The sequence below is a fragment of the Agaricus bisporus genome (genome assembly GCF_000300575.1).
Source record: "Agaricus bisporus var. bisporus H97 unplaced genomic scaffold AGABI2scaffold_2, whole genome shotgun sequence".
Lineage (NCBI taxonomy): Eukaryota > Fungi > Basidiomycota > Agaricomycetes > Agaricales > Agaricaceae > Agaricus > Agaricus bisporus.
Window position 1 is genome coordinate 2,438,388 of NW_006267355.1, and position 26,090 is coordinate 2,464,477.

The 26,090-nt window shown below is 45.9% G+C and overlaps 13 protein-coding genes across 13 annotated transcripts in view; 5 read left to right on the forward strand and 8 right to left on the reverse strand.

The window, feature by feature from the left end:
* AGABI2DRAFT_183603 (hypothetical protein) overlaps window positions 1–453 on the forward strand; it is a gene marked incomplete at its 3' end in the record, with an annotated part of 4,521 nt that extends 4,068 nt beyond the window's left edge. The window contains exon 9 of the mRNA XM_006458529.1: window positions 358–453. Within this exon, the coding sequence (XP_006458592.1) occupies window positions 358–453 (96 nt within the window). The remainder of the gene's footprint in view (window positions 1–357) is intronic.
* Window positions 454–915: 462 nt separating this feature from the next.
* Window positions 916–1,155, reverse strand: AGABI2DRAFT_65074 (hypothetical protein; the record flags this gene model as incomplete). Its single annotated transcript, XM_006458530.1, has 2 exons — window positions 916–1,051; window positions 1,106–1,155. Coding segments are annotated over 2 exons (186 nt in total), but the record flags the coding sequence as incomplete, so codon positions are not given.
* A 368-nt stretch (window positions 1,156–1,523) lies between these two features.
* AGABI2DRAFT_149026 (hypothetical protein) lies at window positions 1,524–5,038 on the forward strand (the record flags this gene model as incomplete). The annotated part of the gene is made up of 11 exons (XM_006458531.1): window positions 1,524–1,955; window positions 2,005–2,818; window positions 2,884–3,285; window positions 3,336–3,438; window positions 3,493–3,927; window positions 3,980–4,038; window positions 4,092–4,162; window positions 4,216–4,391; window positions 4,445–4,538; window positions 4,597–4,860; window positions 4,919–5,038. 11 exons carry the CDS (start codon window positions 1,524–1,526, stop codon window positions 5,036–5,038), a joined length of 2,970 nt encoding a protein of 989 aa, XP_006458594.1.
* A 153-nt stretch (window positions 5,039–5,191) lies between these two features.
* On the forward strand, window positions 5,192–8,001 carry AGABI2DRAFT_217301 (hypothetical protein). Its single transcript, XM_006458532.1, has 13 exons — window positions 5,192–5,415; window positions 5,471–5,532; window positions 5,594–5,767; window positions 5,824–5,998; window positions 6,048–6,136; window positions 6,190–6,327; window positions 6,380–6,609; window positions 6,660–6,995; window positions 7,057–7,162; window positions 7,219–7,280; window positions 7,334–7,412; window positions 7,469–7,791; window positions 7,843–8,001. The coding sequence occupies exons 1-13, from the start codon at window positions 5,222–5,224 to the stop codon at window positions 7,900–7,902; spliced, it is 2,028 nt and encodes a 675-aa protein (XP_006458595.1). The 5' UTR covers window positions 5,192–5,221; the 3' UTR covers window positions 7,903–8,001.
* Window positions 8,002–8,106: 105 nt separating this feature from the next.
* AGABI2DRAFT_115629 (hypothetical protein) lies at window positions 8,107–9,984 on the reverse strand (the record flags this gene model as incomplete). The annotated part of the gene is made up of 2 exons (XM_006458533.1): window positions 8,107–9,235; window positions 9,290–9,984. 2 exons carry the CDS (start codon window positions 9,982–9,984, stop codon window positions 8,107–8,109), a joined length of 1,824 nt encoding a protein of 607 aa, XP_006458596.1.
* A 109-nt stretch (window positions 9,985–10,093) lies between these two features.
* On the reverse strand, window positions 10,094–11,145 carry AGABI2DRAFT_149030 (hypothetical protein; the record flags this gene model as incomplete). The annotated part of the gene is made up of 4 exons (XM_006458534.1): window positions 10,094–10,119; window positions 10,176–10,524; window positions 10,580–10,830; window positions 10,884–11,145. The coding sequence occupies 4 exons, from the start codon at window positions 11,143–11,145 to the stop codon at window positions 10,094–10,096; spliced, it is 888 nt and encodes a 295-aa protein (XP_006458597.1).
* Window positions 11,146–11,303: 158 nt separating this feature from the next.
* AGABI2DRAFT_217305 (hypothetical protein) lies at window positions 11,304–14,536 on the reverse strand. The gene is made up of 18 exons (XM_006458535.1): window positions 14,484–14,536; window positions 14,342–14,428; window positions 14,182–14,286; window positions 13,925–14,126; window positions 13,842–13,869; window positions 13,757–13,791; window positions 13,507–13,702; window positions 13,336–13,447; window positions 13,176–13,274; window positions 13,042–13,127; window positions 12,927–12,986; window positions 12,577–12,869; window positions 12,362–12,526; window positions 12,227–12,308; window positions 11,969–12,172; window positions 11,863–11,916; window positions 11,483–11,808; window positions 11,304–11,425 (listed from the first exon to the last, which is right to left on the reverse strand). Exons 2-18 carry the CDS (start codon window positions 14,406–14,408, stop codon window positions 11,323–11,325), a joined length of 2,217 nt encoding a protein of 738 aa, XP_006458598.1. The 5' UTR covers window positions 14,409–14,428; window positions 14,484–14,536; the 3' UTR covers window positions 11,304–11,322.
* A 1,074-nt stretch (window positions 14,537–15,610) lies between these two features.
* On the reverse strand, window positions 15,611–16,185 carry AGABI2DRAFT_200348 (hypothetical protein; the record flags this gene model as incomplete). Its single annotated transcript, XM_006458536.1, has 3 exons — window positions 16,140–16,185; window positions 15,961–16,077; window positions 15,611–15,910 (listed from the first exon to the last, which is right to left on the reverse strand). Exons 2-3 carry the CDS (start codon window positions 16,030–16,032, stop codon window positions 15,611–15,613), a joined length of 372 nt encoding a protein of 123 aa, XP_006458599.1. The 5' UTR covers window positions 16,033–16,077; window positions 16,140–16,185.
* An 893-nt stretch (window positions 16,186–17,078) lies between these two features.
* Window positions 17,079–17,792, forward strand: AGABI2DRAFT_115632 (hypothetical protein; the record flags this gene model as incomplete). The annotated part of the gene is made up of 3 exons (XM_006458537.1): window positions 17,079–17,359; window positions 17,408–17,491; window positions 17,540–17,792. The coding sequence occupies 3 exons, from the start codon at window positions 17,079–17,081 to the stop codon at window positions 17,790–17,792; spliced, it is 618 nt and encodes a 205-aa protein (XP_006458600.1).
* Window positions 17,793–18,156: 364 nt separating this feature from the next.
* AGABI2DRAFT_217309 (hypothetical protein) lies at window positions 18,157–18,974 on the reverse strand. The gene is made up of 3 exons (XM_006458538.1): window positions 18,736–18,974; window positions 18,466–18,683; window positions 18,157–18,409 (listed from the first exon to the last, which is right to left on the reverse strand). Exons 1-3 carry the CDS (start codon window positions 18,967–18,969, stop codon window positions 18,364–18,366), a joined length of 498 nt encoding a protein of 165 aa, XP_006458601.1. The 5' UTR covers window positions 18,970–18,974; the 3' UTR covers window positions 18,157–18,363.
* Window positions 18,975–19,795: 821 nt separating this feature from the next.
* Window positions 19,796–20,845, forward strand: AGABI2DRAFT_217312 (hypothetical protein). Its single transcript, XM_006458539.1, has 3 exons — window positions 19,796–19,931; window positions 19,986–20,095; window positions 20,149–20,845. Exons 1-3 carry the CDS (start codon window positions 19,834–19,836, stop codon window positions 20,811–20,813), a joined length of 873 nt encoding a protein of 290 aa, XP_006458602.1. The 5' UTR covers window positions 19,796–19,833; the 3' UTR covers window positions 20,814–20,845.
* Window positions 20,846–20,984: 139 nt separating this feature from the next.
* Window positions 20,985–21,960, reverse strand: AGABI2DRAFT_176876 (hypothetical protein; the record flags this gene model as incomplete). Its single annotated transcript, XM_006458540.1, has 3 exons — window positions 20,985–21,655; window positions 21,712–21,821; window positions 21,875–21,960. The coding sequence occupies 3 exons, from the start codon at window positions 21,958–21,960 to the stop codon at window positions 20,985–20,987; spliced, it is 867 nt and encodes a 288-aa protein (XP_006458603.1).
* A 1,004-nt stretch (window positions 21,961–22,964) lies between these two features.
* Window positions 22,965–26,079, reverse strand: AGABI2DRAFT_200355 (hypothetical protein). The gene is made up of 2 exons (XM_006458541.1): window positions 25,890–26,079; window positions 22,965–23,700 (listed from the first exon to the last, which is right to left on the reverse strand). The coding sequence occupies exons 1-2, from the start codon at window positions 25,990–25,992 to the stop codon at window positions 23,036–23,038; spliced, it is 768 nt and encodes a 255-aa protein (XP_006458604.1). The 5' UTR covers window positions 25,993–26,079; the 3' UTR covers window positions 22,965–23,035.
* Between the last annotated feature and the right edge of the window lie 11 nt (window positions 26,080–26,090).

Sequence of the window (26,090 nt, forward strand, 5' to 3'; positions counted from 1 at the left end):
TTGATTTGTTGATGCTGTGAGGGAAGATCGTCGGTACCTTCGACATCGGTTCGTTGCAAGCCCATTTGCGTGTCTGCGCAGATTGAATATCATGGGTTTCGCCGACGAGGTTTCTTTATAATAAACTGAATGTTTCTGTGGATGAGTTGTTTCGGAAAGTAGGGGGGTCGTGGTATGGCAGGTGAGTACTGTATGTGCTCGAATTCTTTCTTACTTACTATGTTCGATGCGTAGTAGGGGAAGAGTGTGGAAGGCGTCTGATGGACAGGAATATCGTTGGGTCCTGTGTGCTGACAATCTTGAAGTAAGTTTACTCATAGACGTACCCAATAACCTGAACTAAACCTTTTGTTGTAGATGGTCAAAAATGACGAAAGTAAGAAACCGGTGGTCGTATTCAAATCCTATGCAGAGTTGGTTAGTGGCGACTCAAGAAACCCCAGCGTACATTAGGAGTTTCTTTCGCTTCCTCATTGCTTTTTATTTTCATCTTATCAAAGTATTTCAAGAGTATTGGGCCGATAAGTGCCCCGCTTTTTACGATAGCCGGACCATACGGTTGAATAAACGACCATTCCGCAGAAATAAAAACTGCGGATTCTGGATTCCGATGGGAATGTGGCAGTTTGCCAATCAAGTTGCAATTGCATAGCTGTCCGCCGTTTCCGAGCAAGGGTATGCGTCCGTGGAATTTGGTGAAGACTTGTATTAGATCTATTAGTGCGATAAAACATACTGAATTCCTTGAATATAAACTAGACGATTCCCGACGGTACTTGAATTATAGATTGTTTCCTACACCTTGTCTTGATTAAAATACCGCTGGTTTATATAGTAGGCTGTGCGAAGTATCAGTCGCAGTCTATACGCCATGTAATGGATTATGTCGGAGTGCGTCTATAGAGTTGAATTTGACTATATCTTGAAACCCAGACTGCGCATGCAGGCCAAATGATTTTGCAATGCTTCTTTACATTGCTCGGGGGCCGCGTCACCATATTTCAGGAAACAGTCATCTCGAAGAGACTTTGTCTGCGGGCATGCGCAACATCTAAAAGAGAGAATGAGATGACGCTGTTCAGACTTAAGGATAAGGGGAGCGTACGGTTTGAGGCCCTCGGGATTTAAAGGATTCTGTTTCGGATCTGTAGGGTCAAATGGCTTTTTGTCAGGGGCAGAGCCTGACCACCAGGAAGAGACCTAGGGAACAGTCAGTATACTACGTTCACAGACAAAACACCCCTCACCTTTTCCAGCATACTCAAGCAGAATGGAATAGACGTGGAAGTAGACGGGATGATGTGGGGCCCTTGAAGCACGTGGCATACCCTTTTCGGTTAGTATACTAACGTAAGTGGCTATCTGTGATCGTACGTTTCGTTCTGACTGACAGCTTGAAGCAAGCTAAGGCATTGAAATTAACTATCTTCCCCGGCTTCCTCCAGCCTCCTCTCCCTACATGCTCTGCTAATTGGCCTCGATTTGACCAATCTCTTGTCGTTGCCTTGGTCACATATAAAAAAATGCGAGCGTTGTGGGTTTCTTTCGCGCTAGGAGCCTTCACCTGGACCACGACTTATGGACAAACTTGCGAAAACTATGGATCATCGAACGGATCAAGTTGCCTATGTCCAACAGGATTCGGGGGTTCTTCATGTTCCCAGCCTGCTTGCGGTGGCAATATTTTTCAAGGAGACCAACGTCCATTAGCATCCGTCTCCTCGGGATTTGCCAACCTTACCAGCGCTGGCTGCTCGTGCCAGAGTGGGTGGACCGGGACTGGTTGCAATGTATGCACCAGTTCTAATGACTGTCAAGCTGCCTTTTCTTCGCTGGATCAGTCTGGAGACCCAACGTCGGCGTTTGGAGGGCAGTCATTAGGGAATGAAGATCCTCTGGTGTGCAACACCGCTCCAAGAGTCTACGCTGCGGGACAACTGAGTTGCCAAGTTAATGTACGTATCTGGTCATTTTCTTCGAATGTTTCTCATGAATAAGCTTTAGAATCCCACCCTTCAAGCCATATACCCACTGAAGTCCACCCTCAACATCATGCGCACTCGCCAACCCAGTTTGACGCCTGTGCCAAACGTAACCGCGTTCGGAGATACAGCGGAAGCTTACGCACAGCTGTTCTATGACGGTGTAGAGCAGTTCTACTGCAACGCAAATTCATGCACTCAAGAAGTCGACGACTCGGACGGTAGTGCCAAGTGGCATTGTAGTAACCTTCGATGTACTTGTCGCCCAGATACGACTTTTTGTGGCGGCGTACCGGTCAGCGACCTTACCATTCCCATCAACGGACTGGTTGGCGACCTCGATATCGAATGTGGAGCTGTCGACGCCTCCACCAATCTGGCATCTTGCATATTCAAACAGGCGACTCTCGAACAGTTGTTTGGTCCTAATGGACTTCCACTTGACGGATGCACATTCGGAGAATGTGTGAGGCAGAGCGTCATTGACAATGGTGGAAATTTGACGGATACCACAAATGACGGAAATGAGAACGGTTCAAGTCTCAATGGCGGTGTTATTGCTGGCCTGGCTGTCGTAGGGGGATTGGTTCTCTTGGCTTTGCTTGTACTTCTTTGGGGGCTTTGGGCACAAAGGAAAGCAAGGCTTTCGGGCTTGAAGGATTTGGACAGGCGAAGGGTCACATTGGAATGGACGAACCTCACTTACATTGTACCTGGATCTTATGACCGCACTTTCTGGAGCTTTGGGAGCAAAGGTGGACATGAGCAAACAATTCTCAATGCCCTCACAGGTCGTGTGGAACCCGGACAAATGATGGCCATTCTGGGACCAAGTGGCAAGTACCCTGTACCCTTCGACACGTCGCGCTATAGTGTTGCTGACCATGCCAATATGTTTTAGGCGCCGGAAAGACTACTTTAGTTGAAATTCTAGCGGGGAAGAATAAATCCGGAACAATATCTGGTCAGGTTTTGACCTCACCGAGTTATGATCTTCAAGGACCTCCTCGGATCGGCTTTGTTCCCCAACAAGACATTTTACCTCCAATGCTAACGGTGTTCGAAGCGCTTCTCTTTGCAGCGCGTTTGCGACTACCTGAAAGTATACCTGATACGGAGAAGCAAGAACGTGCGATTGCATTATTAGAAAGGCTCGGGATCGAAAGTATTAGAAACGCGCGCATTGGGGATAATTCTGGAAGAAAGTCTCGCGGAATAAGCGGAGGGGAAATGAGGAGAGTCAGTATTGGATTAGAACTCATCGCTTGCCCTGATATTCTAATCCTTGATGAACCCACTTCTGGTCGGTGCTCATTCGTGTAAGTAAGATCGTTACTGACTTATTTTCTCTAGGACTTGATTCTGTCTCCGCCGCTCGCGTGGCAAGGGTGCTTCATGAAATTGCTCATGACCCAGTGAATCCTATACCCGTCATTGCCTCTATCCACCAACCCAGGTATGTAGGGCTCTTGAATTTATGTTCAGCAGGTTTACTGATACCACACCTCAGCTCACAGTTATACCAACAATTTGACACCGTCTTACTTCTCTCTCAAGGACATACCCTCTACTCCGGTGCCGGCTCGATGGCGCCTGTTGAACATTTTAATGCAACAAACGTCGCCCCTCCCTACCTCCAAGGCTACAACGTCGCCGACTACCTTTTAGAGGTTGCCAGTGACCCGCCGGTCAGCCTCTTTGACTTATCATCATCACACAAACAACTTCCACGTGGAAGCGGATCAAATTGTGAAGTATCCGAAAAAGGACATAGTTCGTTAAACCGCGATGGCGAGAAGAAGGGTAACTCAGAAGATCTGGCCATAATGAACGAACAAGCTGCTACTCCGCATCGGACGAATGGGAGGACGAAAAATATGTATGCTACTACTTTTTTGACGCAACTCCAGCATCTATCAGGAAGAGAATGGAAGATTTTGCGAAGGTGCTCCTTGTTTGTTCTTTTTCCTTGTGTCCGTCTAACGTGGCGAATCTAGGGACAAGTCGTTGTTCATTACTCATACAGCGGTGGCGAGTGTCCTTGGCGTTTTTTGTGGTGAGCATACTCGTTCAGTTCCTGGGATATAACGATGCCAAGCCGATTTCCAGGTGGTTTATACTACCAGACAGATACTTCTATTGCCGGGTTTCAGTCACGCGTTGGGTGCCTGTTCTTCTTGGCAAGTCGACGCTTTCATCTTTCGCGAATGTTGGGAAGTTAATCGATTTCTAGGGCGCTCTCATTGCCTTTTCTTCTCTGAGTGCCCTCTACAATATCGTGGACATTCGACCTCTCTTTCTTCGTGAGCGTTCTAGCGCTTACTATAGTCCAACATCGTGGCTTCTCTCTCGTTTCTTGTTCGATATGATACCACTTCGGCTTATACCAACTATAATCGTTTCCTCCATGTAAGGCCTATCAAAGTTTTCCACAGGGCGAATCTGAACTGATGAAATGATAGAACTTACTGGATGGCAGGGTTAGCTCCACATCCCGCGAATTTCTTCAAATTTCTCTTTGTCTTGGTGCTTTACAGTATGGCTATGACGCTTTTCGTAAGTTATTCATCAGAGTGGAATCCGAGCCTTTTTACTGATATCAGTCCAAATATAGAACTTTTTGCTTGGTACATTATTCCAGAATGGGGGCATTGCCATCCTGCTTTCAGCCTTGTCGGCACTATACCAGATGACATTCGCAGGCTTCTTTGTGCACCTCAACTCTATACCTCCTGTTCTACGGTGGCTACAGTGGTTGTGTCCGCTGAAGTATAACCTCGAGGCGCTGTCTGTCAATGAAGTTGGCTCTGGTTTGTTGATTCAAGATACACTAGAAGGCGTACCGGTGAACGTTTCGGCGAGTCTGATCATGAATTTGGTATGTCACACATTTTTCCGCGAATTTCTTGAGGATATCCGTTGATGAGATTCCATAGCTCTTTGGTTTTGGTTCGAATAATTACTATCGCGATATCCTTGTTCTATTTGCTTTCATTGCTGGCTTCGGTGTTGGTGTCATTGGCATTGTATGGTTCAAAGTTCGAGAAAGACGATGATGATTCAGGCTAGAGATCTGGTTTTTTTTTTTGCATCTTGTTCACGTAGTCAACTTATCTGTACATATATCAATGCGCGAGTGATCCAAACAAAGCCAAACATGATGATGACCGCAGACATGAACCGCAAACACTAACGACCGCAGTGCTCCACGTCTCTCTATCTCGTCTCTGCAGATTGTTATGCTGCATTCATCGACACGGTGGAAACTACTTCCTTGTTTGTATCTTATATCAAGTCTAACACTACCAACGACCGCAATATGGCCATTTCCTGAAAAGCGATTTCACGGAACGGCCCTGGTGGATGCTGGAACGCTTGGTTTGGGTGGAGATCAAAGAATAGTTGCGTTTGGTGATTTTAGTGGAGACCAATTGTGAGTTCTAGTGAAAGATTTTTGAAGTGATTCATAGATTGTTGTTGGTCAACAGTTTGGATGTGGTATCACTTGCTTCCGACCAGCAAACGCTTACAATCTATCACTGGAATCATGGTGAGTAATTTGGGGTTATTAATTATGTTCTTCGCTTGACGGACTCGCTTGATTGTCGTAGAGGATTTCGAGTACAAGGAGGGTGCACAATTCAAACATTCTTCGAAAGTTTCGAATATCGTCCCGGGAGATTTCACATATTCGGGGAAACTCGATTTACTCGTCATGGGTCAAGGAAGAAATTCGAAAGAGATTGACATGTATCTCTATCAATCAATACCGAATAAAGGTTTCGGTACGTGCTGAGTTATGCATATTCTACAATAACCCCGTTAAACGCGTCGTCCAAAGATACTGCGAACCCAATACATGTTCAAACATCAACGTCGTCGCAACCTATACCCCTGGATGTCAATGGAGATCTCAGGATTGATCTCTTAGGTCTGACACCTGATGGAGGAAGTAAGCTTCAGGTTTGGAAAAATATCTGGAATTCGTCGAGGACTGATTCACCGCTCTTTGATGTGTGAGTATTTCACTTTGGTCTCTTAATACCACTCACAAACGTCACGTAGGCAATCATCATACCTCAATGACTCCCATTGTCAAATTGCGAACCCTCATAGTAACGCCGTCGTAGACCTTAATGGTGATTGCTTGGCTGGTGTGTACTCATGCGCGGGATGTGATATACTGGCTGTAACCAACGCGTGTTAGATGTCTTCCTTGTTTGTGATGAGGGCCGCGGACAGAAATCGTTTCAGATCTGGCTCAACAAAAAGTCTCAAGGATTTGTTCTGGCTATGCAAGGAAGCTTACCATCTGGTACACAAAGTATCTCCTTTGCCGATATCGGTAAGCTCAAGCATCGAGTTGTTTCATAGATCGTCCACTGACAGCTACACAGACAGAGATGGGACGATGGACATGATATTCACGACATGTAAAAGTGTCTCTTCGAGCGGAGTCGGCTCAGACTGTTACATTAACATTGCATATAACCAACAACTTCCTCTATGTTCCTACACGACCGACTCTGGCATGAAGAATGGTGTACGAGTGTGTAGACCACCGAACGATCTTTGTACCGCCGATGACAACTTTCAATTCAATCTTCTAGACAGTCCTGACAACAATGTCAGTTCCCGACTTCAACGTCCTTTCCACACACTCATTCAATTATATAGGCTTTTGTTCGCTTTCCTGTTTCATCTCTTTTCCGTGATGGTCACAAGCAATCCCTGCTTGTTTGGGATACGAGCTTTGATCCACCCATTCCCCTTTCATTACGCTTAGGCGATGCCAATTTGGACGGCTTTCCCGATTTCCTGGCCATCTTTGCCTCAGGCAATGATCGGACACCGTATCTCGCCTATTCCAAGCATTGTGCATCTGGAGTTGCAGGGTGTGACAGTAAAGGTCGGGGGAGAAGAGGATGGGAGGTTGCTGCGAATTCCGGGATGAAGGCTCTAGCAAATGTAAAAGACGCAAGGGGTGTGGCGTTTTTGGATATGGATGAAGATGTGAGTGATCTTCTGTAAACAATTTTCTGCACGATGACTAGAGACTCAATGATATGTACAGGGTACACTTGACATCTTGGTGCAGCGGACTGGATTGCAGGATGGGAGCAAGGTTTTGTTTATTCAGAATAACTTTTACTATGATGCCTTTTTCTTAAAGGCAATCGGTGCGTTTCTCTATGAGCCGGGTTTACGAAAAGCTGATGAATCAATATCTTTCCAGCGCTCAATGGTGCCTGTGATAGCGGATGGTGTTATTCTGCTAATGGGTCTGACCGCTACCATGTAAAACCTTCCCATTGACTGATAGTCGAGTCCGTACTGATGGTTCATCGTAGCCCTTCGGTGTCAGCTATTCAGGAGCAACGTACAAGTATACAGTATTCGATACATTAGGACATCGTTCAGCGGCTCAAAGTTTGTCTTTGTCACCTCTTATCCTCTCTTGCCGCTAACACATGTTGAACCAATAGTCGGCCAACTTCCTCAAACGTCCTACCACGCGCTTCAAACACCCTACTCATTTTTCGGCCTTGGTCGAACAAACAACTACATCGAGAATCTGTTTGTCGGTACAACACTGCATGCACCCGAACATTATATCAACATGGAAGGTGTAATACCCAATTCTCGAGTCGTCATTCTACCACCTGCGGATGGTGGTGAAAGTGGCGGAACATGGAAACGAGAATTGTTTTTGCGGCCTGGTGATTGGATTCCATGGGTGACTGTTACTTGTGTTATTGGGATGGTTGTTTTGGCGATAATCGTGTTTGTTTTGCATTTGAATGAGAAGGTGAGTTTGCTATTTTCTTGAGGTTTTTATGATGTGCTAATGATGTGGCAGAGAGAAGATGAGTTGGAGCGGAGGCGGATATCACATCATATTAATTTCGATGCTCTCTAATGGGGTGTTTCCTGCTGTTTCCCTTCATTTTATACTTATTTCTCCATCATGTATTATAACAATATCCATTTCCAGTTTAGACAATTCATTCGCTTCATGTACATGATATCCTATATAATCGTTCCAAAACTAATGTCTGTGGTCTGTTGAGGTGCAAAGAGTACGAATGATATATACATACACAATAACCTTACTACTCATAAGTTACTTTCCAGGTACAGCGGGAACAGGTCTCTTGCTCGACTGTTCATTCTGGAATGTCCCTTTAACCAATCCCATCCCAGCCTTCCTCAACAAAGCTCTCCTACCAACCCCCTTCATATCAACGTAAACCAAACCCACATTTCTAGCAGTACCAGCCATCAAAACGGTACTTTCCGCAGCTTCGGGACCATATTTATGATGCATGACTTTACCGAGATTGGTGGTACCGTTGTCTAGAATTCGGCGAGCGGAATTATCGATGGTGGAAAGAACGAGATCGGCGGAGATGAGGATGCGGTTTTTGGTTGAGAGTTTGGGTTGAACGGGGATGTCGTTGATTTGGGGTGATGATGATTGAGGGGATGTGTATTGTTGAGGAGGAGAGGCGTATTGTTGGGGAGATGCATATTGTTGGGAAGGCGACATGTATTGTTGGGGAGGAGACATGTATTGTTGAGGAGATGATGTATATTGTGGGGGAAGTGATGGTGACAAGCTGAAATTGCGTGGAGGAAGGAAGGGTGGGTGAGGTGAAGAAGGAAGGCTGCGCGGAGGGAGATTTGGTGGAAACTGTCCCGATGGAGGTTGAGGGGAACCCAATCTTGAATTGGATGGAGAACGAGGAGGTAACGGAGGTTTGGAATCCGGATTCCATTCGCCAGGTTGTAATACCGATGTACTGGATCCGTATACCGGACCTGCTTTATCTACGATACGAGGGGTATATGGAACAGAAGGAGGAGAATTAGGATTCGATGGAGGGATGGGGGAACTCGAACGGCCAAGGCCTAATCTATTTTGTTTTGGTTTGGCACCCATAGCACGACGAATCATGTTATCTATAGTCTTGACTGTCTTGGCACTGACTTTGACAGCTTGTCCAGAGACGGAGTGGACACTGCGAAGACCTTTCCTCGTGCGTTCAGATGTAAAAAAGACGAGTGCACGAGGAGGAAGAGGTGGTGGTGTTGGACTAGGTGCTCTGAGATTTGGCGAAAGTGTCCCTGGACTCTGAGTGGTCAAATTGGGGGAGGTGTGATGCGGGGAGGGTGCTGATTTTGAAATATAGTAGTCGGAAGCCGATCCGATCGTTGTGACCAAGAGATTGGTGGTAAAGGAGATAGCATGGCTGTTGGATACGATTAGAAACTGGTGAAATATTCAACTTGTTGTAAAAACATACCTAACAACGGTCGCAGATTTAGTGATCCAATCTTGTTGGTCAGGTGGTATAATACGAGCAAATGCTTCCATAGCATTTATATCGGATTCACGTAGACCATCTTCATCAGGCACATCGATGACAATAGGATCCTTCTCATGTCCGCGCTCGTACATCCCCGGATCCTCTCGGATATTAAATCGGTCCTCTACTTGACCAATGACTTCCCCAGTGTCCTCGTTAATCATGACCAGATGACCACGAAGATCTGTGTCATCGTTGACATTCTTCGATGGTGGCGGTTGGGTTTGCGGTGCGGAAGAGGAAGAAGAAAGTGAAGGTCTGAAATCTAGAACGTATTGTTCCAAGAGACCTTCAAATGTATCCAGGTCTTCAGACAGAGAATCATGTTTAGAGTTCCCAGTAACGGTAGCAACGGTCAAGACAAGTTCATTGCGGTCGTTTGGATTAAAAGTGTAAACCCGAGCAACCGGGGTATTTGAACATTGAATGACCCTTGTCGGGTCAATAGGTATCTCAGTCACGTTCAATTTGAGCACGAGGTAGACTTCGCGGTCATTTGGATCAGTAGCATTTGGAGTGGGGAGAGTAACACATTCAAGACCTAGAGTACCGGACTCTGAGAAGTCTTTGCATGAAAGAGAACAGTTGGGAAGGGTGAGGAGGAGAAAAGCCTCTGGGAGTTGCGTGATCATGAAGGGGAATAGTAGAAAGGAATGTCGTGAGTTTCTTGTATTTATCGCTGCGTACTACACTGCCTTGTAACGGGCCCACGTGCGAATGACATCACATTCAATCTCTATTCTACTGCGTCTTGGCTTTCACGGCTGCTATCAATAACCGTTAGCCAACGCACATCTAGTAACCGGATACGAAGACGACTTACGTTTCTCCACAGGTTTCTTCCACATACTAAAGTTGACCACCGTACGTGAGCTAAACAGCCCCGCTAAGATCGTCGCACAGATCACCCGTGCCGTCTCTGGGTCAACCGGTTCAACAGCTTTCCCTGCCGCAGCGCCACCAACCATCTCAACAATCAGGCGGTGCAAATCACCCCAGCACGGTTGGGCATGTGTCAAAAAGGCATAAAGACCTGTCACGAGCGGAGCACACCATAAATCTACTGTCATCCATCCATAAGCTTGCAGTTCCGGAGGAGTTTGAACAGTCATCGAAGTCGGGCTAAGGAGTGAGAAAAGATTCACGAAAAAGAATCCTCCGTTGGCTACAATCTATATTGACATATCAGCTGCTGATTTTCTTCCGCAGGACATTGGATAGACTCACCATTGAAGTGAATAAAAGGGCCCAAGGAGACGATGCAACGACAGCCGACTGATGTTCCACGACAGAGGGCGGAATGAGGTTACACAAAAGATAAGCACGAGTGAAGCCGTCAACGACAGATAGCGGAAGCTCCATTTCTCCTTGCAAGGCCGGTAGAGACGGGAAATATTCCACTAGAGCCTGAATAACGATGTACAACATCGGTACAGCACCAGAAATTACAAACGAAGGCTGGGCGCCCAAGAACGGAGCTATCAAGGCATAAGCCCTTACAATCCGGTTGGACGAGGAGGACAACTCTCACCGGCGAAGACTTCTCCACCATAAACCACCAGCAACGTAGTAGCTGCAGCCTTCACAAACGACTTCTCTTCCACACTCCCCTTTCCTTTCTTCGTAACGTGTTGGGCATGTGCCAACTCTCTCACTTGCCGTAGCAAGACGCACAAGCGAACTGTGGCTACAACATCAAGTGTGCTGAGTCCAACGCCGAACCACGTAAAAGGTGGAATAGGAGCTAACGCGTAGCGAAAAACATCGACAAGAGGGGTAGCGAGGAAGGACATCAAGGGGTCAGTTGCAAGTCGTGAAGCAAGCTGAAGACTGCGTGTCCGCTAGATTTCGGCTACACTAGGCGCCCAGTGCAGGTTAATCACACGTTTACTATTCACATTCTATCTAACCCCAAATGGTCATCACAGGCCGACGAGCTGAAATGATAAGGCTATTACAAGACATGGGCCTCAAAAGGTTCCCTCCAGTCTGATATCTCTGATAGATGCACCGACATAGACAGAAAAGGTACCAGGAGGACGAACGTACGATTGACTCGGGGTATCCCAAATACTGCAAAAAACATACTGAGAAAATCGCATCGACAGCAAAACCAATGCATCCGCTCACCTAAAATCTCTTTGACTCAAAGTCATCCTCACCGTCGAACTCGCTCCCACATTCAAATCCACTTCATCAAACCCTCTCAAAACTTTCGGTGGTTCACCAGCTCCTCCGGGATATCCAAGGTATAATTGAGGTTTCTCCGTACCCTTCACACCTCCCGTATTAGTTATTTTGAACGAAATGACTCTCGAAGATCCAGAATTTGTGATGGAGAGACCCGAATAACCGAAAGTCGTATAGGATAACCCAAATCCGAATTCGAATCGTGGAGTAATGTTTTTTGCGTCCATGTATCGGTAGTCGAGTAAGAGTTCCTCCGTGTAATTGATCTGCCATACGGATCGTTAGAGGAAAGAATGACTCTTCAAGGGGGATACGCCTACATCAGGAAATCCGCCACTAAGGTATACAATAGCAGTACCATAATCATTCTCCTTCTAACCGGCGCCTCAGATTTCAATTTGCAGACGGCCAGCAAGGGACACTCACATCTGCAATACTGAAAGGCAGTCTCCCACTTGGATTATACGCCCCATAGAGTACATCAACAAGCGAGGGTCCTGTCTGTTCACCTGGCGCACCCGCATAGATAATTCCAGTGATATTGGGGTGATTGCTCCAGCTGAAACTGACGGGGCCAACAGAGTGCACGATAGCAATAGTATTACTACAAACCCCCGCAACTCTCTCAATCTATATCCACCGTAAGTACGATGCTATAAGGCGGCCGCGTGCAATGACTCTTACCAGGCTACCACCTTTGAACCACAAAGCAAGGTCATTCCTATCGCCATCATTGCCGACAACAAGTCCGAGCTCGCCACTCATTCTACAGGCAGATGTCAGTGACAAGTTAATCAATCAAAAACGAAGCACATTTACGCGTTAGCAAATACCAAGCAGACATCCTTGTTACGGGCAGCATTTTCCCCAGCGTTCAAGTCGTTCGAGAGAGAGGTAGTGATGGTCGCAGATGATCCAACAAACGAATTGATAGCATCGATTGGGGGCACAATAAAATCTAGCGAGTTCGAGCCAGAACCCCACCTATTTCTCGATGTCAATCAAGAGTCTCAAAGTCGGTTAAACATGCTTACCCGATAGACATAGTTCCATCATTACATTGATTCAGATCTCCACAGTTTTTATTAGGTGTTTTGGCGTCCTGGCCTACAACGGCTATAGTCTTGATCTTTGATTTATCAAGAGGTAATCCCCGGATGATACTCGATCCATTCACAGTTGTCTGATCATTCTTTAGTAGAACCGCAGAAGCTGACCCGATTTCGCGTACGAGAGCGGTATGCTCTGCCGTACGAACATTGACGTGAAGGTTACGTGGTCCAGAACCATCTGGTTTTTGAGCATCAAAATTGACGGCCGGATATCCCTATCAGATGAGATTCAGTGTGCAGCTCAAAGCCGTCTGTATGGGGTTTTGACGCACGGAGTCTTGTCCCAAGCGATACCATGCCGCCAAGATACGCGATACCATTTCATTGAGCCTCTGTATCAATTACTTAGCGAAACAATGCAATGCGGGTAGGGAGATTTTTTCATACCGCATTGCTGACAGCGCCTGACTGTACAGCTCCCTTTAAGCCACCCAGTTCTCCGATGCCTAGAATACCTGCAAACACACCACCACCTAACGAGCTGTAGTCGATAAACTATATCAAAAAGCACAAAAACTCACCTATTAGAATAAAGTCTCCTGGTTGTTCCATATCCAGTCCAGCATTGGCATTTTCTGCGGCGGAATCGTGTGTAGCACCCCAGTCACTGACGACATATCCTGCAGATCCAGACAAATCTAAGAGAGCCGTTCGATATACAATTAACCGAAAAACGCCTACCTTTGAAACCATTCTTCCGCAACAACCCATTCGGTCCTAACAGCCCGGCATGATGACATGAAGAGGTGCCATTGAACCGATTGTAAGCACACATGACGGACGTCGCATCAGCCTAGATAGATACATGTTCATCTAACGCAACGGGAAATCGATAGAACAAACGAAACTTACTTCAATGCTCCTCAAGAAGGGGTAAAAGTAGATTTCATGCATGGTCCTATCATGAAGATTGGCCGAAAGACCGTATCTCCAGTGTTCTTGATTATTTGCGAGGAAGTGCTTCGCGCAAGCTTGGACACCAGCACTTTGTATGCCAGTAATGGTTTCAAAAGCACCTTCTCCGCTCAAGTATGGATCTGGGCCGAAACTAATCGTTGACAGTCAAAACTGGTGATCTAACGTTACTCAGGAGCCAACAAACCTCTCCCACCCACGACCTGCTTTCGGATTCCGCATCTATGAGCGATTTTTAAATGGTCACTAAATCATAGCTGCCTTTCACTCACGATGTCCATTGCAGGTCCTAGAAGGACACTAATTTAATTATCATCAGATACACCAAAAAAGTGGTGAAAGCGATGACACTTACTGCGCACCTTTCCCTCGGAATTCTTCCGCCATTGCCTTCCCTCTCGCACGCATCAATCTTTTACTGAAAGTTGACGCAGCATTGATCGCAGCTGGAAAACCAGTGACATTCCTCGTTAATCGCATGCCAGCTGGGCCATCGTTGAAACAGATAGATGGAACGCCAAGGCGAGTTACAGCAGTGGTGTCGCCAATACATCGACCTATATAACTCAAGATCTGTATTTTTGGTCCAAAGAAAAAGCGCCGGGAACATACGGTTGCCATTGAGTTGGCCTGTACCCTTGACTATGCCGATCTTCTCATCTAAAGTCATCTTGGCGACAGTGGCATTCGCCAATGCATAGGCATCATCCCATGATCCTGAGACAGGTGGTCAACACCATCCATCTGAACCGTCTGTAGAAGGTACACTTGCGCAATGTAAATTGGGCGAAACCAGAAGCTAGGATGGTGAAGAGAAGAATAGGTACTGCAAGCTGCATCGTTGTGTGGAACACTCTGTCTTATTTACTTTGAGTACTCTAACGGTGTCGTAGTAAAAGACATTTTATGCTTACCTTCACGGGAGACTGTCGGTTCACGGCAAGGAATACTTTCAGCACTCTCGTTCAACGCCGGATATACATTGGTGTGAGAAACGTTCTGACCGCATCGGTTTAAGTCCCGAAGTACATGCTCAGGCACTCCATAGAAGAGGTCGACATTGGGAGAGAGTCAAGGTTTCGGAAATAATATCACCTTTCAGGAATATGAGAAGACGGATGAGCACATGGTAGACAGAATCACATTGCAGTTTCGGTTAATCACGTTGTCCATTTCCGGCATCCTCATACCTTCATCATCATTCTCACCCCAACAACTACTATTCGTATGACAGTTGGCTGCATAATCCGTCAGGATGAAAAATTTGCGGCCTGAGAGGCGTCATTATCGAAATAAGTGAATACGACTTTGTACGTGACACAACTCCATCTGCACAATGGCTTGCAAAGGGACTAATTACTATTTGGGTTCTATTATCGACACCAACTTGGCCACATGATTCGCCGCTAGCTCTAACTTCTTTCTACCCACCTGTTCGGCTCGAAAGATTTAATATAATGATCAGAATCTCACTTGGATCAGTCTGCCGCCTCACAATCTGTGGTTAGCCCTCTCAGGTTTATCCCTAGTCTATGTTACCCTCAAGATACCGAGCCGACTTGAAAAAGCCAGACAATTTGGTAAAACAATGGTAAAACACGTGTTATCATAAGGTAGACCTGTCAGGTAGACTTCATATATTCACTGTGCCACAATCAGATGACCTCCTATTCCGAAGTCAATATGCAATTATTATGCATCGCTTCGCTTTTTAATCCTTCAGATAGAAAACGCGGCATAGTCCCGATTCATCCGCGGCGGCCAGAGACCTACAGCAGAAGCACAGCAACAATGGTAACTTGAAAAATGTTTCCGTCTTAGGGACAAAATGAATCACAAATGAATCAATCAACGATAATAAAACAAGACTCGTGGCCCTTAATAATCTCAGGCTATCATACTAGAGTCGTCGTTGTCGCTTTCATATCCTTCGGCCCCTCCGGATCCGGCTGCCTCACCTACGCGAGTGCTCGTCGAAGCCTCTACACCCTTGTCGTTAACAACCTTGGCACTGACACTAGCGAGCAGTGGTAAGTCATTGTCACCAATGAAGCAAACGAAGATCCCACAAAAGAGCAACGTCAACCACTGGCGCCTTTTCACCTGGCTGTATATTTAACAGCTCTACATTGACCTTCCTTCTTCCTTTCCACCCGAGACTCCCGTCTGCAAAGGTGCATGGAACAAGTGTCAATGTTCCAATATGACCTGGGTCATCTACTCGTTCTGATTCACCGTCCTCGAGCAGTTTAGGTGGACTATGGGTGATGTTAGCGTGGAGAGGAAGTGCTTTCTCGGTAAAGGTCGAAGCTGGTGGAGTTTCTTTCAAGTTAGGGTTAACCTGCTAGGTCGGTAAGCAATCATCAGTGGAATACAATTTTTGTTGCGTACCTCAGATGAACTGTGCGCTAGACCGGTATATTGGATTCCGTGTGCTGGGGTCGAGGTATTCTCCGAGTCCATGCCAATGTCGTTGAAATCAAGATTGATTGAGATGCGTTTTGTTGACTGTAAGCAAGTGCAATAGCCCGCGTTAACGTCTGTTCGTTGCTGCGGTAAAGCACACATACCACTGAACGCGAGGATGCAATTTGTGGGAGGAGGGCAGGACCGTCAAGGAGCAGTCAAACAAGGAGCTAGATTTTCAGTGACGTCAATCTAATCAAAAATGCCATCATCAGTAAGTGATCCGCCTCCACGTTTTATTCTCATTTTTCTTTGCCTCCTCCGCGACGATCCAACGCTCGGAACCACGCCAGGCAGCGCGAATTAAACTACGCGACTGTGCTCAAGCAATTTTCAGGTCTTGTTAAGTCACCGAAGGAGAAATGAGGCTTGCGAAATGGAGCCTGTCAGCCGCGATATGACCAGAAGTAAGCGTCATGCCGGACAGCTTCAATTTGCTAAATTCTCATGGTTTTCCAGTTCCCCGGTTTCAGCAAGAATCTCCCTCGATCTACAGTCCTTGTTTCTTTGTCATCTTCGGGGCATCTCGGGAGTGAAGATGGATGCTGAATCTACGTCTTAAACAAGGGAAGACTAACAATGTGGCCTATGCAGATCAACCTTGACTATAAATAGCAGAAGAGTCTCGATAACCCCTCCCAAGGTCTGGTTTCCGTTGGGAAACATTGAACGTCCTTAGCTATGCCTGTTTCAAGAAAATTCAACAGGCGTCGGAGTCCTACACTTGTTCCAATTATAGAATCCTATTTTGGGCTTCTCGAGAACGGAATCTGGATGCATATGAGCTCTATTTGAGCACGGTCTAAATAGTCGAAAGGCGTTTTGAAATGGCGGATAAGTCTTGGAAGAAGGCCTGCTCCTATCATTGGGCCTAACTCTCCAAAGCATCGTCGTCATCTCTGGTCTTCTCTACAATGGGTCTTAGACAGTATCCTATTTCGCCTCATATAAAATACCTCTTGCAGCGTTAGAGGAATCCGGAGCCCCTTGTCAAGCGTCATGTACGCCGTGCGCGACGTGCAGCCTGCTAGCCTGTGTCCAGGATGCTATCGCTTCGCGTGAAGGCCGCTCCCACCCCATCATTCTATCCACTTTCACTCATAACCTCATCATTTGTACCCGTTTTCGAACCCTCTATTCAATCTTCGTCATTCGCTCCTTTCACAGTGGCTCCTTGTTTACGGTTATCTTCGGATTCTTGGTTATACTATGACTATGACTGGTATTATGAACGTGTCAATCTCTCCTCGTGGCTATCGAGAGATTTCATATACTGGTTATCTCCCTTGACCACCCGCGGCGACTCCACTGCTTTCAAGTACTGGTATGTATCATGTTGTGCTTGGATATTTCAAACTGACCTTGGCGTTAGGGATCCAAACCGTATACCGTTCACACTTCCTCCTAAGCAATTCATTTCGACCCATTTCGCTCTCGAGTTATCTCTTTCATTTAGGTATTTTCGTTGTCTTTGTCTGTGTAAGTATTTTTCTCTCTCTCGCAGTGACGCCGGTGCTGATGTATTTCTTAACCTCCAGACTCTAATCAAATCAATTAACCCATTTTGTCACCCCCACTTCCGCGTCAAGGACCAGGCGACCGTTTCAAAGTCTCCCATCGTCGTTTCACCGCCGCTACCCTTTCACGCAAGCCTTCGCTATCCTCCCAATATCCGACCTCACCCCAATAAGAACACTTCTTACACATCTATGATGTTGGTTTTTCTATTCGAGCTCGAGCTCATATCTCATGTCTAAAAGTTTGTTAGATATATGAACTCAAATCAATTACTCCAGGTCATCACCTGCTCGCGATTGGAAAAACTACTTTCAAGACCGTACGTTATCCAGCGAGCGAAGTTATCAAGATACTTCAAAGACAAAAGTAGGCATAATGCAGCCGCGCTATATCGGTGGGTCATATTCCCTTTCAATATGGAGTTTTCATATACTGAGATGGTTGACCTTTATAAAAGTCGTTGGTCAACGACTGTTGGCGAAAGCAGCAAATCAAGTACCCCAGGTCACCCCCTTCATTTCTTGCCTCTTTGATTGTCTGTTAAGGGACAGCTTAAAGGCTTGGCTTGACTTTTTCCGGCTTATCGCTCTCGTTTAGGTGTAGTTGTATTATATTGTAGAGTAGTTTCTCATAAATAACTGTTATATTGTTGAGTAGTCCCAAATAACGCTCATGTACCTCCGCTTGCATAGTCACAGGTCGCTATCCCGCAGCAGTATGACTCGTTAACAAGGACAAAATGATGAATTCGGAACAGGTTCTAGGTTCATGCCAGTGGGTTCAACCTCTAAAAGCCATAGACGTTTTAAATTATAAAATGCCTTGACTTTTCAAGTATTTGATTGTTTGCCTCGCACTGAGGATGAACGTATATCAGGAAATGCAGAAAATAGAAAAAATAAAGAATCGTACGGGGCTGGCCCTGCCAATCCTAGCGCCTTCCCGGCCTCTGCTCTCGCGTCAATGGCCTGGGACATGGGTGATAGATTCTTTCGTTTTGGGTTCGTCGTTTTGTGCTTAGCCGACACTATTTCGTCTTTCTTATCGCGAATCATGAGGCGAAGCCGAATGCCCTCTTGACCCAACATATCCGCCCGCGTCCTTTGCAAATATTTATCCAATCCGCCATACTGCAAAAGTAGTTAACGTGTTTGTCCAAATAGCGAGTAAGAAATCTCTCACTTTATCAATTGTCCGCAACGCCCTCGTCGTTACTTTCAGCTTAAAAGTGGTTCCTAATGTTTCAGAGGAAATACGTTTCCGTTGGACGTTAGGTAACCACGTTCGACGTGTCTTGTGCTTTGAAAATGGGACATTATTTCCGTATTGCTTCGTTTTCCCGTGAAAGAGACCAGATTGAGAGCGTTTGAAGGGTTGAGAAATGACCTCCGATAAACAAGCCAAACTCGGGAACATGGCTGAACAGACTTGAAAATATGCCGGGTCAAGCCGAGGATGAGTGTGGTGTTTGACCGTGTTTGAACGTCAAGCCTGTTAGTTAATTCTTACCATCTACATCATGATCTTGGCCAATGATTCATAAAAATCTCCGATAATCCGCATCTTAGACGAGTGGAAGCGATTTCTTGTGTCGCTGAAGCACAAATCCTTCTGCCATGTCATACGAGCCATCAATTTCCTCCAATTCCCTAACGAGGTGCTATCATTTTCTGTCGGCGTTACCCCTTGGAAAATTGGGGACCTTTTGGGGATTCTCGACTTAACAGAAGCTGCTATTGACTGGATTCTTAGAAACTCCTTTTGCTGAGCCATCTCTTGGTGTCCGAATACGACTTCTTCGCGTCTATCGCTTACTATATTCCGAGTTCATCAATTTTGTCCCTTACTAAACAAACACCAGTCCTATCATTCTGTTGAACAGGTCAAATTCTATGCGACCTAGGGCAACTTCTGATCGCTCTTCGGTCCATATATAAGTCATGAGTCTCATGACCTCCTGCCAAACCTGCCGGATTTTCGCTAAATTGCATACAAAGAAATCCTTTTCAATGAGCTACATAGTATTGTCGGTTCTTTTGATCTTTGCGTGGCTATTCGTCCCGCTCAAAACTCGAGGATAGTAGAGATAAATTGTCGCACTTGTTTCTAAGTACATACTACTAACTCGCAGCTGGTTTTGTATTTTCTTCTATTTTTCTATTATTACTTTCTGTCGACGGAAAATAAACAAGATACAACTGTCACTACCAAACACTTCGAACAGGATTACGAAGACCTAACCTCCTCGTTGTCTCTTTGTCCATTTTACCCCAGCGACACATGTCGGATATTCGAAACACAGTAACGCGTACCAGTAACTACACCAAAGCTGATGGCACGGTGGACATTTTGGCACATGATACGGAAGAACGTTTGAGGTGAGGTTTCGATATAGGTTTTTTGCCCTGAGCTTATAGATCGGTTACTGCCAGATTGGAATTGCAGCATGGTATATTCCTCCGTGCATTCGATAGCCAAGTTCTCCATGCGCCAGTCAAACTCAAAGATGATGACTGGATCTTGGATGTAGGTACTGGCACAGGTACGCTTTTCCTGGATTTTGGAAGAAGGGAAATGCTGAAGAATTTTCACGAGGTATCTGGCTTCAAGATTTAGTCAAAGAGGTTTCCACAAAACCTCAATTTCTCGGTGTAGACATCAACTCAAGTTTCTTCCCACAACCGTCTACTCTTCCCAAAAACATATCATTCGAGACTCAATCCGTCCTCGATCTTCCCGAAGAATGGACCGACAAATTCACACTTATCAATCAGCGTCTCCTCATCTCGAGCCTTCGTAAACATGAATGGGGACAAGCTCTAAGAGAGATCTACCGAACTCTCAAACCAGGTGGATGGGTTCAATTGTTCGAGTTGCGAACATGGACTTCTGGTCTGGCTCTTGCAAAACAGCTAGATTTGTTTTACAGGTTTTCAGATGACATAGGAATGATGCATCGCGACATCACCGTACGACTGCCAGATTTTCTCAAGCAGAGTGACTTTGTGAATATTCATGAGGATACTCGTAGTAGTCCTCTTGGTGCTTGGGCAAATCAAGATGGTATTGATGGGAAAAATAATCTTATGGGTGTTTTACGGTTTCTCAAGGCACCGGTATTGAGAGGAGGTGGGTATGGTATAATAGAGAGCGAAGCTGAGTACGATGAATTAGTGGAAGAGATTTCGAAGGAACTGGATATGACACCCGGATCGGAGGCAGTATGGTCAATGTTCTGGGCACAGAAACCGGTTCAGTAAAGTGGGAAGTCATAAGAATTAAATATGTATACAAACTGGGCCTGAATCACAAGACATTTGGTTGCTTAAGACGATAATTTGACGATTCTGGACTTGCTTTGCGCACAGTCGGATCACTTTCCAGTGTACATATTCATATACATTGTAATAACTTAGTAAGACCTCGCGCTATTACTCGTTGACAAACGGCTTCCGCGCCCAGAACATTGTCCACAAAGTCGTCGATCCAGGTATCATATCCACTTCCTTCTCAATCTCCTCCAGAAGTTCATCGTATTCCGCTTCACTTCCAACCACACCATATCCGCCTCCTCTCAATATCGGTGTCTTGAATGCTTGAAAAAGACTCAAAAGATTTTCTTTCCCATCAATACCGTCTCGGTTTGCCCAAGCACCGAGAGGAGTACCAAAAGTGTCCTTATGAATGTCAACAAAGCCACTCTGTTTGAGAAAATCCGGTAGTTTGATGGCGATATCGCTAAACATCATCCCCAAATCATCCGAGAGCTTGGAAAGCAAATCCCGATGTTTGGCAAGAGCTGGACCAGAAGTCCATATTCGCATTTCGAACATTTGAATCCATCCACCTGGTTCGACGACTCGATATAACTCTCTGACGGCTGATTCCCATTCATGTCTGCGGAGAGCCGCGATGAGATGACGCTGATGAACCAGTGTGAACTTATTTGTCCATTCCTTGGGAAGATTGACGACAGAATGGGTTTCGAATCTGATGTTTTCGGGGAGAGTTGATGCCTGTGGAAATAAATTTGATCCGATATCTATACCAATGTACTTTGGCTTCGTGGATGTGACTTGAGCTAAGTCTTCAAGCCAGATACCTTACGAAACTGTTAAGTATTCTGTCTTTTCCAAGTCAAGTCGAGAGAGAACATACCAGTACCAGTACCTGAGTCCAAGACCCAATCATCATCTTGTAGTTCGACCGGCGCATAAAGGATCTTGTGATTGAGGGTCCGGAGGATTAAATTATGTTGCAGTAACAATCTAATAGTACCGATACATTTCAGTGGAAGAACAATTGCAGGCTATAATCTCACCTCGCATGCTCTCCCTGGTCGTGTGGCAGAGCATACACCGAGCCTTCAATGTAGTCTCGCTTTACGACGTGTTCAATACCGGACATGTAGCTCAGTTTGATAGTAGAAAGTGTAAAAAATAACGAGAGACCTCTCCCTTTTTATACCAGATTCTATCACCCGTGCTTGCCGAAAAAATCCTCTGACGAGAGGCGTCATAGGGGGAGACGCCGCGACGCGCGTCTAACTAGAGGGCTCTACTACAAATTCCGATAAAACACTAAGGGCCTAAGCATGAGGCCCTGTACTATCGGTGATTTGTACTTCGGTCATGGTGATCAGTAGCTCGGTCATAAATTGACCGAGCTACTGATCACCGACAGTACAGCAACTCCGAGCTCAAAGTCAGTCCATTTTGAAATCGACGGTTCCATCTCACCAAGACTCACGACTTGTTTGTCCCACGGTTTCCCAACCACATCCGCGGACTTAAGTTGACTGCTTACTGGATCCCTCCAGATCCCTCCCTTCATTGAGAATGTGCGCCAGTCTCACTTCGAGCTAGATCAAGCACTGGGCAGGACGCGAGGAGAGGAAGCGACTTGCGGGACGTCTTAAAGCTGCAGTCCTTCATTCAACAAACAGTGGCAGCCGTGTGGTAAGACGCGACTCCGCGTCTTTCAGGGGCTACAAGCATCATATCGGCATGATAGACCGCTTTGAAAACCCTAAGGAGCCGCCGAACACGCTCTACTTATGTACAAGTCGATCGGTGTCGATTTTGAAAATGTGCAACATAAATCTCATACCTCCGGATCCATAATTATAAGCCCCACTAAACGCTGCACTGTACAAAATAGCGTTTCTGAGCAAAATTCCGCCGTGGGCACAGAGATTTCGCATCAAGTCAAGCAGGAGGCGCAAAACCACTAAGAAAACAAAATCACAAGATAATGGTATCTCGATTACCTAATTCGTACAAAATGATTCTTCCTAGTAAGTAGATTCTAGGAGCCATCGAGTCTTGGTGGTTTGAATAACTTGCTTGTACTTATTAGCTACCTGTTTGCCACATGGTCTCATTGAATAAGTCTCTCGGGCACATTTCTATTCTTTTATTTTGTCAGTACGGGCCGGCTTACGCAAAGTCTAATCGCTTTCCAGTATCAATGACCTCCCACTCTACTCAGACGGTTTCCGTGCCCAGAACATTGTCCACAAAGCTGTCGATCCAGGTGTCATATCCACTTCCTTCTCAATCTCCTCCAGAAGTTCATCGTATTCCGCCTCGCTTCCCACCACACCATACCCGCCTCCTCTCAATATTGGTGTCTTGAGTCCTTGCAAAAGCCCCATTAGATTCTTTTTACCATCATCACCGTCCCGATTTGCCCAAGCACCAAGAGGGGTATCACAAGTGTCCTCATGAATATCAACAAAACCGCTTTGTTTGAGAAAATCTGGTAGTTTGGTGGCGATATCACGAAACATCAACCCCACATCATCTGCGAACTTGCAAAGCAAATCCCAATGTTTGGCAAGGGCTGGACCAGAAGTCCATATCCGCAGCTCGAACAATTGAACCCATCCACCAGGTTTAACAACCCGATACAATTCTTTGATATCTTGTTCCCATTCATGTCTGCGGAGACCCGAGATGATAAGACGTTGATGAACCAATGTGAACTTGTTTGTCCATTCCTTGGGAAGGTCGAGAACGGATTGGGTTTCAAAACTGATGTTCTTGGGGAGAGTTGACGCTTGTGGGAATAAATTTGATTCGATATCAACACCGATGTACTGTGGCTTCGTGGATGTTACTTTAGCCAAGTCTTGAAGCCAGATACCTTACGAAGCCTGAGTAATTTGCTTCTTCCAGCTCAAGAGAGCACATACCTGTACCAGTAGCTGTTTCCAAGACCCAATCATCATCTTGTAGCTCGATCGGCGCATGGAGGATCTTGTGGTCGAGGACCCGGAGGAATAGATTATGCTGCATTAACAATCTAATAGTATCGATACATTTAGTGGAAGAGCAATCGCAGGCTGAAATCTCACCTCGGATGCTCTCCTTGGTCGTGTGGCAGAGCATACACCGAGCCATCAATGTAGTCTCGCTTTACGACGTGTTCAATGCCGGACATATCACTTTGATAGAACTGGTAAGGAAAGTATAAGAGATTTCCCCTTCTTATACCTGATTTTATTTATGTTACTACGGATGTGTTCCATTTTTGCTGTCCCACTCGAGTTATTTTCAGTCTTTGGGAAGAGATCGTTATGGTTAAGCTTCTATTCTTCTTGGCCTTCTTAGAAGATAAGGTTTACTCAAATCATAATCTTTGCCTAGATGGGACGCCCGAGGTCAGATTTAGTCCTCTAGTCTGTATGGAAAACTTAAGAAAAGAGTGTTATGACGACGTACCAACACGCAACTGGCGGGTCAGTCGTGTCGAACTAGTAATCAAGTTCAAAAACCGAGCCATAAGGACATGTGGTTATATTTAACTTGAAATGTATGGGTTAAGATCCGCTCGGCCTTCTCAACTTCGAAGGCTGGGTGGACGAATGTCTGATGTCTGGGTCAAGGGCAGCATTTGATCATCGCTGATATATGATAGGTCTGCTGCTTTCTGCTGCTGACCTGCTGACCTTTTTCTGACAGTTGCTGGCAGAGTTGCAGCACGGCAATGCTTATATCATACTCATTGATCGGGAGAGCTTACTGCTCAATGGTTTATAAATATGTGACTCTGAAACGTACAACGTGAATCCCCGAGCAAAGACATATACAAATGGGCTGTAATGTACAACATAGAGTACTCAGCTGAAAAATATTCCGCCATGGGTACACTACCAGTGGCTGAAAGATCGTATCAAGTTCAAAACGGGCTACAGCAAACGTGAGTCGCCCTCATGCGGGCTGAGGGTTTCCGCAGGATGGACGCAGGATGGACGTGGACAGGATGTCGCCAAAACCAGCGCCTGCTGCATGCTGGACGCGGACTGAATGAATTACAACGCGGGCTCGATGTGGGATGGAGCGGACCATGATGACATTGACGTGGGATTGCAAGGACATCACTCGTGCTCATTTCAGCTCGACGCGTCACGCGTACAAGTAGCCCACGGGGGGTCCTCGTATTTCAACAAGAGACGTTTCTCCTGCGGAACTCTAGGAGTCCTAGTCATCTCTTGGCGAGCTGAGTCCTTAGGTTTATCGACTACCTGTTGGCCACAGTTGCATCGAATAAATTTCTTGGGCAAACGTCACTTTCTAATGTTCATATACATTGTAATGATTAGTACGATCCCACTCATTGGCAGATGGTTTTCGTGCCCAGAACGTCGTCCACAAAGCCGTCGATCCAGGCGTCATATCCACTTCCTTCGAAATCTCCTGCAGTAGTCCATCGTATTCCGCTTCACTTCCCACCACACCATATCCGCCTCCTCTCAATATCGGTGTCTTAAATCCTTGCAAAATACCCAAAATATCCTCTTTGCCATCAACACCGTCCCGATTTGCCCAAGCACCAAGAGGGGTACCAAAAGTGTCCTCATGAATATCAACAAAGCCACTTTGCTTGAGAAAACCCGGTAGTTTGATGGCGAGGTCGCGAAACATCAACCCTGCATCATCCCCGAACTTGCAAAGCAAATCCCAATATTTGGCAAGGGCTGGACCAGCAGTCCATATTCGCATTTCGAACATTTGAATCCATCCACCTGGTTTGACGACTCGATATAGCTCTTTGACAGCTGGTTCCCATTCATGTCTGCGGAGACCCGAGATGAGAAGACGCTGATGAACCAGTGTGAACTTGTTTGTCCATTCCTTGGGAAGATCGAGGACGGTTTGGATCTCGAATCTAATGTTCACGGGGAGGGTTGATGCTCGTGGGAAGAAATTTGATTCGATATCTATGCCGATGAATTGTGGTTTCGTGGATGTTACTTTAGCCATGTCTTGAAGCCAGATACCTTACGAAGCCTACTGATCAATCTGCCTCTTCCAATTCAAAAGACCAAATACCTGTACCAGTAGCTGTTTCCAAGACCCAATCATCGTCTCGTAGCTCGACTGGCGCATGAAGGATCTTGTGGTCGAGGACTCGGAGGAATAAATTATGTTGCATTATCAATCTAATAGTACCGATATATTTTAGTGGAAGAACAATCGCAGGTTGTAATCTCACCTCGAATGCTCTCCTTGGTCGTGTGGCAGAGCATACAC

Bases quoted from the DNA above. Each gene is read 5' to 3' on its own strand.
- AGABI2DRAFT_217301 (XM_006458532.1), top strand. From the start codon at position 5,222: ATGCTGCATTCATCGACACGGTGGAAACTACTTCCTTGTTTGTATCTT. The intron at 5,999-6,047 runs GTGAGTATTTCA...AACGTCACGTAG, and splicing joins GATTCACCGCTCTTTGATGT to GCAATCATCATACCTCAATG. The intron at 7,413-7,468 runs GTTTGTCTTTGT...TTGAACCAATAG, and splicing joins ACATCGTTCAGCGGCTCAAA to TCGGCCAACTTCCTCAAACG.
- AGABI2DRAFT_217305 (XM_006458535.1), bottom strand. From the start codon at position 14,408: ATGCAGCTTGCAGTACCTATTCTTCTCTTCACCATCCTAGCTTCTGGT. The intron at 13,448-13,506 runs GTAAGTTTCGTT...GTATCTATCTAG, and splicing joins CCTTCTTGAGGAGCATTGAA to GCTGATGCGACGTCCGTCAT. The intron at 13,275-13,335 runs GTAGGCGTTTTT...CTGGATCTGCAG, and splicing joins GCGGAAGAATGGTTTCAAAG to GATATGTCGTCAGTGACTGG.
- AGABI2DRAFT_217309 (XM_006458538.1), bottom strand. From the start codon at position 18,969: ATGTTCCCGAGTTTGGCTTGTTTATCGGAGGTCATTTCTCAACCCTTC. The intron at 18,684-18,735 runs GTGAGAGATTTC...CTACTTTTGCAG, and splicing joins CGTTGCGGACAATTGATAAA to TATGGCGGATTGGATAAATA. The intron at 18,410-18,465 runs GTACGATTCTTT...GTTCATCCTCAG, and splicing joins GGATTGGCAGGGCCAGCCCC to TGCGAGGCAAACAATCAAAT.
- AGABI2DRAFT_217312 (XM_006458539.1), top strand. From the start codon at position 19,834: ATGTCGGATATTCGAAACACAGTAACGCGTACCAGTAACTACACCAAA. The intron at 19,932-19,985 runs GTGAGGTTTCGA...GGTTACTGCCAG, and splicing joins GATACGGAAGAACGTTTGAG to ATTGGAATTGCAGCATGGTA. The intron at 20,096-20,148 runs GTACGCTTTTCC...AATTTTCACGAG, and splicing joins GGATGTAGGTACTGGCACAG to GTATCTGGCTTCAAGATTTA.
- AGABI2DRAFT_200355 (XM_006458541.1), bottom strand. From the start codon at position 25,992: ATGCAACATAATTTATTCCTCCGAGTCCTCGACCACAAGATCCTTCAT. The intron at 23,701-25,889 runs GTATTTGGTCTT...AGGCTTCGTAAG, and splicing joins GGAAACAGCTACTGGTACAG to GTATCTGGCTTCAAGACTTG.